The sequence below is a fragment of the Megalops cyprinoides genome, chromosome 4 (assembly GCF_013368585.1).
Source record: "Megalops cyprinoides isolate fMegCyp1 chromosome 4, fMegCyp1.pri, whole genome shotgun sequence".
NCBI classification, from domain to species: domain Eukaryota; kingdom Metazoa; phylum Chordata; class Actinopteri; order Elopiformes; family Megalopidae; genus Megalops; species Megalops cyprinoides.
In genome coordinates, this window is record NC_050586.1 from 46,831,230 (window position 1) to 46,846,390 (window position 15,161).

The 15,161-nt window shown below is 39.4% G+C and overlaps 1 protein-coding gene across 1 annotated transcript in view; it reads left to right on the forward strand.

Annotated features, from left to right (window-relative positions):
- slc1a3a (solute carrier family 1 member 3a) overlaps positions 1 to 15,161 on the forward strand; it is a 28,996-nt gene that overhangs the window by 4,467 nt on the left and 9,368 nt on the right. The window contains exons 3-5 of the mRNA XM_036526670.1: positions 852 to 989; positions 13,941 to 14,145; positions 14,558 to 14,600. Of these exons, the coding sequence (XP_036382563.1) occupies positions 852 to 989; positions 13,941 to 14,145; positions 14,558 to 14,600 (386 nt within the window). The remainder of the gene's footprint in view (positions 1 to 851; positions 990 to 13,940; positions 14,146 to 14,557; positions 14,601 to 15,161) is intronic.

Consider the following 15,161-nt stretch of genomic DNA (forward strand, 5'->3'; position numbering starts at 1 on the left):
GTTTCCTTTCGGCTGTCTGTGCAAGCCAGCTCGACATCTGAAGATGTGGCATAACTCCCTGTTAGTAATGGCAGGTCTGAATATGACTCAAACAAATAGACTACTGTTGCTTCTCCACTAAATCATTGCTCTCTGGTTTTCAGCATTTTGGAAATCTTTTGTCAGTGTTTGTAAATGAATGTGGGATCTTTTTTGCACTGCAGTCTCACTTTTTTTACTGAAGACTTCAGTAAAACAAACAAATGGTCACAAAATGTACTGTCTCTGCATACTCTCAAATAATGACTTTTTATCATACAAAATACATAAAACAGTAGTCATACAAGATACTGAACATACAAAATAGATGAAAAGGTGTATGCATGAATATGTCAGGATCTGAAAATCACGTATTAGTCATGGATTTGGAACCGTGGATTTGGAAAAAACATTGGCAAAAAAGTTTTTGAATTTTTCTCAAACTTTGCTGCACATTGAAAATGACAGGAATTCATTTACAAGCCATGTGGAGTGATGTAAGGTCACAAATCATGTTGAGTTTTGCAACAGGGAGTTGCTGTTCATTAAATCTGTAGTTTTAGCAGAGATTAGAGAAAGGTGAAGCTTGTCTGGTAAAATTGCAAACTTGTAGTGTGTAATTCTTCTGTATTCTACACACACACACATATGTACATATTTCTTTTATTCCCCAAATCAGTGAGGATTGTTGTGAGTGATGCCCTCGCCTAAATCACACCATAACCTTGTGTTTGTACATTGCAGCGTTCATCCTGTGTAAAAAGAAGTTTCCTTAAAAGCAGGTGATGTGGTTATCAGCCATCGTGCTCAATGACCCATCGTGTCTCTTTCAGGCATTATGTTAGGATTTGCTCTGCGGCCGTACAAGATGTCGTATCGCGAGGTGAAGTACTTCTCCTTCCCCGGAGAGCTGTTGATGCGCATGCTGCAGATGCTGGTGTTGCCCCTGCTGGTCTCCAGTCTCATCACAGGTACACACCGCTGCCTGTCGCCACACTGTGCAGCACTTTGCTGAGAGTAAAATAATAAACAAACTGCTTACGTACTCCCTTTGGTGGATCTCAAAGCACTTTACAGTGTACATGGGATGGGGGTTGCACTTCTAAACCACCAATGCGTAATACCCATGTGTGGTGCATGGCTGCCATTTTGCATCTGAACATTCATCACACGTCAACCCGCCACCCTTTTCAGAGAGTTCCCACTGTCCGTCAAGGACCGTCAGGACCGTCAAAATTATCACTGGGAACACAACTAATCAGTGAGAAAAGAAGTGATCAGGAAGCCATGGCTGTCATCTGATACAAATGCTATTCCTGCAATTAATATGTTGTAAAACATGGGTTTGACAATGCCTTGTTTCACTCATATTAGTGACCTACACCAGATATTAGGTCAATATCTGTGAATGTGAGATCAATTCCCATAATGTCTTTTAGGTTGGACAACATTTAAACCCATTCTTCAGTTTGTTACAGCATTTCCTCACAAATAGTTAATACATTATAGAATGTATAATCCTAACTGGGAGGAATACATTTTTTATACCTACTAAAAGTATACTTTTATACATACTTAAATATACTGGTGACTGTACATTAGAAAAGGTATAATTTACTACCAGATTCAGAGAGGTCATATTATGTACAAGTTATAGAACAAGGTATACAACCAAAAAAAAAAAAAAAAAAAAAAATATATATATATATATATATATATATATATATATATATATATAATTGTTTCAACAAAAGAGGAACAGGAAGTGGCAAAAATAAAACAATGTACCTGGAGATATAAGTTGTATATTTCACATATAAAGAGCAAAAGAAACATATCACTCTATTTATGAACGTGTTTTTTCATAATACAAATAGATTTTGTACATTGATTAAATGCTTTAGTGTTATTTATGACTAACTGTGACATGCGTCATAGACTGCTGCATAACCACTGTATCGCCTAATTAGTGAGAGAGAGGCAAGTGGGCATGGGCGATGAGGGGATTTAACCTGTTAAATGTCAAGCCTAGTGCAAATCAGGAAAGGAAACACAGAGAGGGATCAATATGCTCTGCTCATCAGTGGAACCATGTCTCTCTGCCATCAGTATGCTACAGGATGGACTGAGACAGCGCACTGTTGCTTGCCATCTGGGATGTTCACAGCCAGCAATTTCAAATCTGGCAAGGCATTACTGTCAAATACACTGACAATAGTAGGCTGCAATCTGGGAAACTCTATGTACGTAATTTTCCATTTTACAAGCTATTGTACATTGATTTCATAGCCTATTTTACCCTGCATTGACATACATTGTTTTGTGAAATGGGTGCGCAAGTATTCCTAGCACTATTTATAATGTTAATGGTGGACATAATTGAATGATACACACTATGTTGCTTCACACTGGAGTTCAACTCCCTGTATATATTTTATTGTTGTTCACTTACTTTGAGGTCATGTGTGTTACCACAGTACTTTGGTTTGTGTTTTTTGGACAGTGCGCTATTTACCACTGCATGCAACAAAGTGCTTTTTATTTCTACAGCTGTCGCTGTTTATTATTTTTTGCTTCTTTTGTAATGTGAGACAACCCCCCTGTGTTGTGTCACATGTGGACCTTCAAGGTTCTGTAGATTCTGGACTTTCTCTCAAACTGAGATTGTCACTGATGCTTCTAAACAGCTGAAAAAAGTGGCACATGCTATTTAAATTCTGTATTCCTACCTGAATCTATCTGAATGCTTTTTCCTTGTTTTTTTTTTTTTTTTTTTTTGGAGGAAATGTTTGTTTTCAAGACTTCTGTGTCTTAGCGCTTATGAAGGCACCTCTTTGTAAGGGGCCTTGCTTTGTGTGGGAGATAACGTTATTAATGACCCAAGAAGAATTGGCCTTTTGATAAAAGCGAGTGTGAAGCACAATGTTTCTATCTCAGAGGATTACATATCTGTGCTAATCCACTGGTTTAGATAATTGAATCCCTTTGATGGGAAAATAAAACTGAATACTGATAGTATTTTACAATATGACCCTGAACATGGAGCTCTTCTAATTTCATTAATTTCTCTACTGAGATTATGAGCCCTTGCGTTGTGATTGCACACTATCAGGATTATTGCTTTAGTGTTAGTTTTCATGCTCCTCTTAAATGGTTTAACAGTACTCAAATTTTGGTTGGGTTGGTTTATCAGTAAAAAAGTTTTTTTATATAATATTTTGCTAAGCCATTGAAGTGAAGTTATGTGAAGTGTTTTGGTGTTGGGCAGATCTTTAGAAGGAGGTTAAGGGCCTCAACTGGTTTGAAGCTCAGGCTTTCTGCTGCTAACGAGGATCATTATCCATTGAACTATTAGTGACCCTGATAGTGTTTAAGGCAGTGTCACTGAACATTGATTACGCTCACTTTGTGTTAGCTTTCTTGAGTACCTTTTGAAAGAATTGCACCACATTTCCAGTGTAATGTAGTTGCTTTCTGGAGAGAAACTGTATTATTGCAATCACAGGTTTACCATCCCTTAAATTACATGATTGGCTAATTGTATGTCATCCAAGTTGTGTTAGCAGCATATTTTCTATTGTTTGAACGTACATTACTTCCTTGAGGCATATAAAGTGATATTTCCTCAGCCACAAGGAATACTTTAGAGCATCAGGTCTGCACATTCTGGATGTACAGAGAAAATGCATATAAAAAGCACACCCTCCCCTGCAGTTTCTGCCACCATCTTGATGCCGCTGTGAGGTCAAGCCTACATGTAATAGGTAGAGTGACATTAAGCTGTTTCACCGGGGTGAATGATGGGACGTGAAGTCCAGATTGTAAATTTGTGAAGGATGTGTGACAAGCTCTGGACTTCCTCTCCCATCAGCCCATGCATGGACTGCTCTGTGATGCCCTGTTAAGCGCAGGCCAATAATGGAGAAAGAAGTAAGATGGGAGAGGAAGGGAGTGGAACCAGCTGCCATATGGAAGGGGCAAGGGGGTGAAAGAGGCATCCAGGACAGGTTTAGACAGATGGAAAAGCGATAGCAGGTAATTTGTGGGGTCGCACAGTGACCTGAGGAGGGGTTAGAGTGGATGCTGCCTCTGTGTGGTCAGCACCTCGGTTGGATCTTCAAGGCAGAGCCGAGTGGGAGGGGGGTCAAAGGTTATGGTGGCTGCACTGAGATACGGCTGGTGAAGACAAAGAGCCCATTCAGCATATTCATGAAAAGGAGTTTGTCTAATGAGTCCTTTGGAACTGCGTCTCTCCAATAGCATTTCACGCTGATTAGAGTCACTGGTGGTTTTTTGGTTGCAAATTAAATTTACTATTTATTTCATTTTTTTTTTCTTTTTTCCTGTTTGTGTGTGTGACCATTGAAATTTGAGATACCCTATAATGGGATTTTTTTGGCATTTTTAGCACCTAATGTAAATATGTCTGTTGTGAATTACAGGAATTGAATAATAATACAAATCAAAACAATAAATATGTATTTGCCCTTTAAAAGAACTATATTTATGGTGATTGAACACTTTATGAGTGAAGAAGTGAAAAAAAAACATACCAAACACTGTACATTATACAAATGCAAATATACACAAAATAATTCCAGGCACATAGATACATCAGGCAACACTCCAAAGCCTAATAAAAATATAAATTGAACGATATATTGATAAATGTATTGATTAAAAAGATGTTGTACATTATTTAAACTGACTAGACAATTTAGTAGTCTTACAGAAGCTGGTACATAAATGCAAAGATATCTCTTAGTTTCTATGGACAAATATTAAAATGTCCTCCCTCACAGTCTAAACATACTGATTATTTCCAGCATGCACTGGAAATGTAATGAAATTATTTTCCAACGAACATTTTGTGGGATGTTTCCAATAACGAAAATGCTTTCTCAAAAAGCATTATTAACATGAAATACAAAACCTGAAAATAAATTCATCTGAATAAGTGGAGACTGTTGTTTAGGTGTTGAGAGGTCCTGTTTGGTTGTGCTGCACTGTTGCCATGTGCCAAGTTGAAATGGTATTACTTGAAAACTTGGTGCTCCAAGAAGACAAAGTAAAACGGGCCAATAAGAAAGGCCTTTAGAGTGTATAAATTTAAATATCATAATAACTTCGAAGGCACCCAGAGTTACTCAGTGGTTAGTTTCATGTGCCAGGCATTTATCCGTCAAGCTTGAAAGGGCCATTGGTTTGATGTGCTGGAGTGCTTAGTTAATCCAAGATGAATTTTTAAAACACACAAACTTTTCCCTGAGCACTTAGAATTGGTTTCATGCTCCAAGCAGATATGTAAGTAGCAGTAATAAAATGATACCTTGGTTCCCAGAGTTTGAACTTGTTGTATGCCTTGCATCCATCCTAAAGTGAATACTGACATAGTGTAGTATAGCTCTTTCAGTTCATTGTTTGTCGCTGTAATTATGGCAATACAACACCAGTTAAGATTGCTGTTATGGATCATTGTCTGGTACCATATAAACACTGTGAGAGCCCTGTAATTTTCTTCTGTTTATTGTATTATTGTATACTTGGTTTACTGTATTGTAGTGTAAGTATACTGCTCTCTGACGCTAACAGATGTTTTTATTGGATTTGACTGTTACATTTTTGCTTTTATGCGTAATGCATAGTACTGTAGTACTGTCTGTTTTGTATCCAGCATTGCTGTTATTGCTCCTGTATTATCTATTTATTCATACAATATTAGTTTTTAAAATCACTTTATGGAAGAGTATATGCCACATACCTAACTGAATAAATAAATAATACTAACAGGGCAAGGACAGCAACATTATGTGACCTTAAAGAGGCATTCCATCACATAAATAAATAATCCTTACCAACAGTTAATGGCTGTTGGCTTTGAACATTTTAATTGCCCTAAATGAGATTTTGCCGAGGGAAAAAGACTTTCACTAGAACCATATTGCCTGTAGTGCCCCAGTGTATAAGAGGGTTATGTATATATATATATATATATATATGTCTTTCAGTGTCACCAGATGTGTTTGGACTAACAGACCACTGTCTTAAATGTTTCATCTGACTGGGACTGCACCATGTAAAGGCGCTATTAGCGTGAACAGTCTGAGGACAGGTTATGTTGTGATAATTACTGAGTTTGATTTGACAGTGGCTTGGATCTGGGGCTGAACATCACAGCCACAGAGAAACTTACTTTGTGAGACTCAACAAATTATTATTAATGTATCAATCCAAGTGGATGGATTATCAGTCTAGTCTATCAAATACAATTTCTACTGCCATGCCAGCTCAATTAATAATTTCACAGCTTTGTGAAAACAAAATATTAATGAATAATATATCAATTAATTATGTATACATCACAGTATTTGTGTATGAGTTCATTATAGTATAGTTATATATTGTAGAATATTAGCAGCACATAACACAGTGTGTGGTAACTGTTTGGTGTCAAACTGTGTGAATATACAACAAGCTGTCTCACCTCTACTATACTAAAAACAAAGAAAATTGAATGAGGCTAGCACACAATCAGCAGTGTGAGCCAAAGCAATTATCTGAGATAAAGTTAATTGTTAAAAGCTCAGAAGTAATAATTGTAAAGTACACCGTTCCTTATGGCTGTAATCTTAAGGCACATCTCTTAACTCTGTTACAACTTTGTTATAAAGTATAAAGTTTATTTCAGTTTGTCAAAGCTGTTAAGCGACAAACATAAAATGATTATCTTGAACTCCGTTCGATAGTTAGCTGTGTTGATAACATATCCTGCCACTTTATTGCAACTGCATGTTTACTATCCATTCAGTGCAAAATCAAGCAAAATTTTCATAGCACTACTGGTTTTATCATGTATTGTTATCCCACTGTCTTTTTTCTGACTAAAAGGAATTAATTTTGATTTTAAATTATTCGCCACATTATCGTGTTGATTGAAGGATATGATTCATTTTAAAGGGAAACCTACATTTATGATAAAATAATTTTCCTGATCTAGATACTTCATACACATAGTAATGACTGTAATGTATTTAATGTAATGCATAAAATTGTTCTGCACTAATATACTTCTTATAATTTGAAAGAGAATTGTGGAAATGGTATGTAACTCTTGCCACTGGCAAAGGAGGACAAAGAGGAGAAGCAGAAGTACCTAATGATGTTTCATTAAATTTAGAAAGTAAGAGACTACATCCATCTAATGTTTTGGGGCAAATGCGATTGATTTAATCAGAACCACACAGGTGGTGAGAGAATGTGGGGAAGAAGGGGGAAAGGATGCTGTTGTCATGTGAAATGTTTTGCTGCTATTTTTCAGTGTCCCTTGGTTTCCATTTTCTGGCATGGGGACAGTCACTCCTTTGTGCTCTCTTGTTATTAAAATGCAGTAACTGTAGACAGAGAAAGAGAGAGAGAGAAAGCACAAGAGAGGGAGGGGGCAGAGAGAGAGAGGGCGAGAGAGAGAGGGAGGGAGAGGACAGTGGTGGTGGTGGTGGGGGAGGAGTCTACCACAGTGTTTGTCTGGTATAGTCAGCTGTTACTAATCAGCACTGGGTGGCCTGTGATGAGTCCTCCCTTGCTTCTGCCTCCTGCTTGGCTTAGCACACATAAAGGACAGAGATGTCCCTCCGCCTCTTTCCTCAAAACCATATTGTTTTGAGGCATTGCATTACCATATACAATAAGTGTGACATCATGTTCCTTAGCAACATTGCCCTTGCGTCCAAAGTGTTTGAGACAGACAACACTTAGATTTAAAGTTGTTAAAAACAACCGGTCATCCCTTGAAGTGTTTCTGAATTTCACTCCCCGATGTTCACTTTCTGTATTAGGTGTTCGCTTCTGTATTTGTGACTGCTATTTGTACTTCATCATTTGTAATCTTAGGTCTTCATTCATGTGTAGTTGTGAGTGTCTTTTTTTTGGTTTTCTGAAACACTGTTATTGGGTGTGAGAAGTAGGGAGTCGATGCCATTTTCTTTTCAATATCTTTTTTCACACTGGTTTAGTTAGGAGGGGAGAAAGGGAAGTTTTGTTGTATTTTTTGTTTGATATTTATTTTGTGTTAGGTCAATTAGTTTCCCCCCTTGTTAGTTAGAGTGTGTTTTGTTTATTATTTTGGCTTTATCAACTCCTGAGTTTGGGTTCCCTGTCACCCCCTTTATTTATGTTATATTCTATTTATGTTATGTAATACATTTTTGTTACTTTTTCTGTGCTTTGGTCTCCCCTTTTATCCCTGTTATGGTCTGAACCTAGACTGGGCTGTAACAAAGGTTTAGAGGTAACAAGGTGCCAAAAGACATACTGTTGTTTTTTTAGAGTCTTAAAATTAGTAGTTTTGGCTAGCTGAACTTAATTTCACCCCAGCTCATAACAGGCAGTGATCATTACTTACAGTGGGACTGTAATTCCAGTTTAAATCCAGGATATTTTTAGACCATCTTTTCTGTTTGTGCTTGCAATACATTGTTACTTTCCTTGTAAAAAACCAAACTAAAGTATGAACATTTCGGCTTTGTCAGTTATGTTTAGCATATCTATTTAATTCATTTTTATTTACAGCAGAACTGAACAGTGCTTAGTTTTTTTCATATGAAACTGATACTGAATATCATGGAGAGAATTTACCACAAATTCATCAATTCTATTGAATTTAACATTAAGTGTATCCGCGAATAATAGTGTTGATCCCATAGAAAATGAATAGAGAAATTAGATTGTAACCCAAGAAGCCATTGTTGTGCACAATGCTCGGAAATTGATCACAACTCTTTTTCAGTGCTTCTTTTTCAGCAACTATCACACTGAAGATGTTTAGGAAGTGGAGGAAGTGTCCCCCAACTGTGTGGCCTCACAGCTCCCTAAGGCTGTGTCTCTGGCCACCGGTATACAACTGAATGACAGCGTGACTGAGATCACGTTAGCAGTGCTCTCCCAGGGGCTGTCTTTGACCTGGCACACATGCAATACAGTTGTTTTCCAGTGTGAGGAAAAGCAAAACTTTTGTTTTTGTCCTCCAGTGGGCATCCAAAACTTGCTCTGCTTTGCTTCTTCATCCATGAGTTGCTTCCACTTACCCCGGTCCTCTCCTGGACAGCTCATGTGTTTGGCTGTGTGATGGAGAAGCGGGCTTTTCCAAACCCCCACTCCATGCAGGTTTCAGTCCCTCAAGGCATGATCTGTATTCCAGTAATGAGCTTCTGAGAAGGACTGCTTTTGCTTTTTTGTTTGCAATTCAACATTCCACATGGCTGATAAAACCATAAATGAAATATATGTAAGCTGTATGAGAGAATGAGTGGGGGTTGGGTAGTTCTAGGTAGTTCTGCTGAAGAGTTCTGGTGCTATTCATAGACTTCATCATTGTACAAATCCTTCTTTTCCTCATTCCTGTCATATAAAAGACATCATTGTAAATAATGTTTTATGTTATAATGCTGCCTGAGGTAATGAATAACTCTGTCACTCAAGGAGTAGAGTTGTTCATAGCCAGGATGTGTACACTTGTCCATCATTGTGGAAGTCTTTGCTAGCTACAAATTTATGGAAGCCAAAGTACTAATTGGGCTCATGACTATGCAATCATTCCACCTTGAATTTTGTTCTTATCTTTGACTGATGAACGGAAGCAAGCTTTTCCCATAACATATACCTTATGACTTTTCCCATTCCCTATACCAGATTAAAATCTTATTTAAACAAGACTTGGTCCAGTATCAATCATAACATTAGTTTAGCAGACATTCTTAACCAGAACGACTTACTAAAGCTACTAGTATCTCATTTATAACGCTGGTTATTTAAGGGGGCAGTTCGGGTTAAGGGTACAACCATAGTGGCCTACTGAGGAACTGAACTGTAAACCTTCAGGTTAAAAGGGCTGCACCTTACCACTACACCACAATGCTGCCCACAATAATTTTGCATTTCGTTTCCCCCTTAATCATTTTACTATTTTCAGCTTGCTGTGAATTGAATACAAAGTGTGAATATCACCGTTTCACCTACCAGCTAGTCATGAAAATGTTAAAAGTGTGGTGTGAGCCAAAAAAAGAATAATGCTGTAGACATGCATTGTACACTGATGCACAATGACGTTTTGTAGACGTCGTGAATTAGCTAATCATGAGATTCCAATCATGAGATGTTTTGCTAGTCAAGCCCTGTTGTTCATGTGCTCTGCTGGTGATAACTGTGCGATCAATAATGATTTCAAATCAAACAGTTACAGACACTCATCCTGAAATGAAACTTGTTCTGGTGTCTTCTCACTGCTTTTGCTGCACAACAACACGAGACATCACATTTGCTGCATAAAGATGAAATGAGAAATAACGTGTTTTTATCATAGTTGTCCATTGTGTGTGAAAGTATGAAAGGGTGAGAAGCCACAAATTAGTGGTGCTCCGCCTGAGGTGATCAACAGACTGAACAGGGTACCATGAATAATACAATGATTTAATTTGCAGGAATTTGCTACTATTGCTGGTGTGAAAGGTGCAAATGGGTTTGGTCATCACAGAGATTAAAAAAACATGTTGTAGAAATGGGGGGAAAACAACCACTCAAAGTAAAAGACAAACAGTACAGTGGGTAAATGAATGAACAAACCCAAACTATTCCATTGTTCTTTTTACTCAGTGAGGTTTTGAGAGGCAGGATGACTTAAAGCTTAGGACCTGGGTAATTATTCCATTTGGTCCGGGGAAGTTTTCAGGATGATGTGAAAGCCACCTCATCTCTGTGTTTGAAAGGGCCAGGAACCATCCTCAGCTTTCCCATCAAGCAGAGATAGGGATTGCCTATGTTAAGCAACAAACCACCAGAACACAGGGAAGTGTATCCTCACATTCGCAGCGTGCCATCTTGAAAGCAAGGCTCTCACTTCTTGCCTCTTAATTTTAGTTGGCATGATATTTTCCTTTCTGTGCTGAGGTGGCACTAGCATTTATACTGGTGGATTTTTAAAGCTGGGTGTTACAGAAGTTGTTTAGATGGGTCATGTATCTTATATATTTTATTCATGCATATATAACTCGTTTAAATGTTACAAATACACATTTGTACATTTTAAACGTCTTTTTCTGACTTAATACTGATTATCTTCAAGGATCTCATTTGCTGAGATCTCGATTTGGATAGCCTGCGCAGCAACTGAAACTGCACGTCACCCCTCCCTCTACCACAACTGAGAGCCTTTTCACCCAAACCAAAAGCATTAGAGCTAATATTATGAGCCAATACTAGCGCATATGAGCCAATACTAGCGCAATGCCCCCTACTGGAAGTCACATGGAAAGAAAACGTCTGCGAGCGTATTCTAATCTATATAGTCTTCATGTGGAAGCTGTTAGAAAAAAATGAATAAATCTTTATTCCAAATCATTTGGAGTACAGACCCTTGAACGTAGTTCCTGTGTTTTTAAGATCTGAATTTTTGCCAAAACACTTTAAACACACTTATGTGTCTCGTGTCAGGTGTTCACGGCAGTAATCTATGGCTGACTGCAATGCTTCTCAATGGAATTGTTCTGGAGCAGTCTGAAGCTCTGTCAAGTTCCAGTGTGGTTTGTAACACTGCAGTGCTGGTCAGGCAGGGGAACTGAAGTGCCTCTGGGCTGGGGACCAAAGCAAATTTTTCAATTGAGTCTTTTGAAGACCTGGAAGCATAGAAGCCCCACCCCCACACCTTCCACACCCCCTGCCTGTACCCTCCAATGGACACAATCATATGGTCTGTCAGACACTCGTCTGATAAACTGCACCGAAATAGCTGCACTCCACTGCAAACCTCTCCAGCATAGCAAGTTATGGCTTTGCCCTGGGCAGAGTGCACAGCGAAACTGTTTTTTCTTCTGCAAATCAGCCCATGGTTTAAAAAAAAGCAGCAAACGAGTGAGGACGAGGGTGGCAAGTTGTTTCATCGTATGTATTTGTCCCTGCTTCTTCCTAAAGGGTGTTCCCCTTTATGAGGGGAAAGTCATTTCTTTAGTCCTCTAGAGGGAATTGCAGAGGCTACGTTCGCTGTTGCCGTGGCGATGAGGGGGGTAACAATGTAGCTGTGTGAGTCAACAAGTTTCCCAGGGTTGTCAGGGAGGGGGGTGGGGGTGGGTGTGTTGGGGAGTGAGGGAGGAGAGGGCCCGGGCAAGAGGAACAGGGCCATGAGATCACCGAGGGACAGGGGACAGGGAGGGGGTGTGTTTGGGAGGGGAGTGTGTGTCAGGGGGTTTATGGGGTGTGGAGGAAAGGAAGAGGAGGAGTAAGAGGGACGTGTAGGGGGTGCGCTGTACAGGATGAAAAGAACACATACATCTCGTGGCCCACAAAGGACGCTTTTGCCTGCGTACCCCTGAAAGGGAACAATGTGGCATAATGGCTGGTGACACGCTGAAAACACAGGGCTGACTTTATTGCTTCTTAGTCCAGTTCATTGTCCAGGTGGGGTCCCCGCCGGCACAGTGGTAGCTCTTTCTCTGTCCTCTCTGCCACTTTTAACCCAATTTCTTCATCCTCTTTTTTGGTTATTTCAACCCAGGGGGTCAGGCGTAAGGACAGCGACAGCTCTTGCTCTGTGTGCAATGTTAGCTTCTGTTGCATGGGAATTACGCTCTAACGTCTCAACTGCGCAGTTGCACACTGGCTGCGTTCTGAGTGTGGCGTACCTAACCAGCCCAAATGCTCACTATTTGCTTGCATTGTCTCACCATCTTATAGATCAACTAGATGTACTGATTATGCTGTAGATTGTCACAAGGCATTTGGAGGACTTGAAGACTTGTGGATGGCCATTCATTCAGTGACGGCATCATTTGATTCGTAAGAGGAATGAATGGATTTCAGGGTGTGGGTGGGAGGGGGACAGGGAGGGGTAAAGTTAGGCAGGGGTTATCCAGCATGTGCATCCTTCTCTGTGCCTGTCCATAGCTGCTGGTCTGGGAGATCAGTGGCACCATCTGCTGACATGGGGAGCTGGAAAGCAGAAATGCTGGCGGTTCCAAAGTCTCGCCAGATAGTTACTGGCTGACTGGCTCACTGAAGAATATAGCATTTGTATTTGAAGGATCGGTTCTGGCGTTCAAAAGATACCATGCTTAACCTTTTCACATGTCACACCATCTGCATAAAAATGTTATTTAGTCAGTTGCCTCATTTTGACAACTTAAATTTGTTGGAGTCATCGCTCTGAAAGGTCTACAATAAGGTGTCCACACCTCAAGGGATGAATTCACCACATGGCTATAATGTCAATATATGGTTAACTATACAGCATAAGCTGCATAAATAAAGTTATTTCTCATAGTATAGGTATGACTTGCTATTCATAAAGCACAGAATACATGTTCATGCAAGGAAAAGTCTTATTCACTATAAATACTATATCTTTATCTGGATAATGTGTAATGAGCTAAAGAGCATTTGAACCAGCTATCCATTGTTGAGTCTGGACTGCAGATCAACTTAGAAGCACCCACAGCCAATAAAAACAGCCATGATAACCTGAGTGAATTTGATAAAGGCAGCTCAATCTTTGATAGTATGAGAAGCTTTTTTCCTACATTTGTGTTCCAGCAAGTGGAACTATAAATTGAGTCACATGAATTTACAGGGCTGATATTTTGGTCATTGGTGTTTTCTATTTTAAACCAGACTTCACAGGCTTAATTTGTTTTCAGGAAACTGGTTTGAAAAAGCTTGGTTGCTTTGTTAACATTTGTATTGCACCTCTGCAAAGTGCCTTGTAAAGCATAAATTCATATAAATTTGTATAAATTCCTTTATTAAGGGCTCTCGAGGTCATTTAACGTGCTTTACCGATTCACCTTTGCTTTTACTACTGAGCCGCCTGGTTGCCCCAGAAAGACAGCACCCTTCCGTCTCCCATGCTTTGACCATTCATGTGCAACCCCCTCTCTTTGCAGGCATGGCTGCACTGGACAGTCGGGCGTCAGGGAAGATGGGCATGCGGGCTGTGGTGTACTACATGACCACCACAGTCATCGCCGTCTTTATCGGCATCATCATGGTGCTGATCATCCACCCAGGGAAGGGCTCCAAGGAGGAGTTCACCCGGCAGCAGAAGATTGAGCAAGTCAGCCCTGCTGACGCCTTCCTTGACCTCATCAGGTACCCTGCAGCAGGGGCACTGGGTGGGCTCAGGGTGTGGTTTAGGACAAGTAGTCCCTTATTAAAACAATTAATCTTCAAATATGTATATACTACACTTATCACCATACATTCTTTATTGTTGTCATTATATCTGCATATACTGTATTTCAGATTAGTTAACAAAATTAAATCTCAGTATTGTGTGTATTGTACAATGTATGTATACTAAATAATAAATAAGAGATATTTTGATATTCAGGAAATTATATTCTTTATGTTATGGATTCCATGTTTCACCATATATTGACCTATTTATTTGCAAACAAAAGTGAGAGGAGTGAACTATTGTCAAACATAATTTCATTTTCACTCAGCAGTATGTGGCAAAAATCTTTGTTGTAAAATTATATTCAATATTTTTTAATTCCAGGAACATGTTCCCTCCAAACCTGGTGCAAGCCTGCACACAGCAGGTAACGATATGTTATAGTGGTCCATCCACTTTTTTCAGCTTTTGCCTTTTCTTTATGGCTTCCCCTTCTCCCCTTTGCTGTCCTTGTTGGCAGGAGATATGGGGGGGGGGGGGGGGGGGGGGGGGGGGTGTAGGGGGGACAACATGGGGTAGCAGTTTGGTCCAGTCTCCAGATGGCTTCTATATTTGTCCCCGCTTTTCTTTTGTAGTACAAAAAATGACTGCTTTTTCTGCCCCTAGCTGAAGGCAAGTTGTTTCACCCTTTGACAGGCATGTTTTATTGAAAAGCGTTTCTGTAATCGAGAGATGAGGAGCTTGCCACCTTACACAAATCACCTATAAGATTAAGGGTATCACTACCTTTGTATTTTGTTTACTGGGCTTTGTGCATTTTGCATTTGAAAAAGAGAGGGTATCCATAGCAAACAACAATAACAAGAGAATAATAATAAGAGACATATTGAATCAATATTGAACCTGATATTAAAAGGACAAATTTAATCCAACATGGTTCCATATCATCATTGCTGATAAGGGTGGTGAGGTTTGATGTGCATTGGAT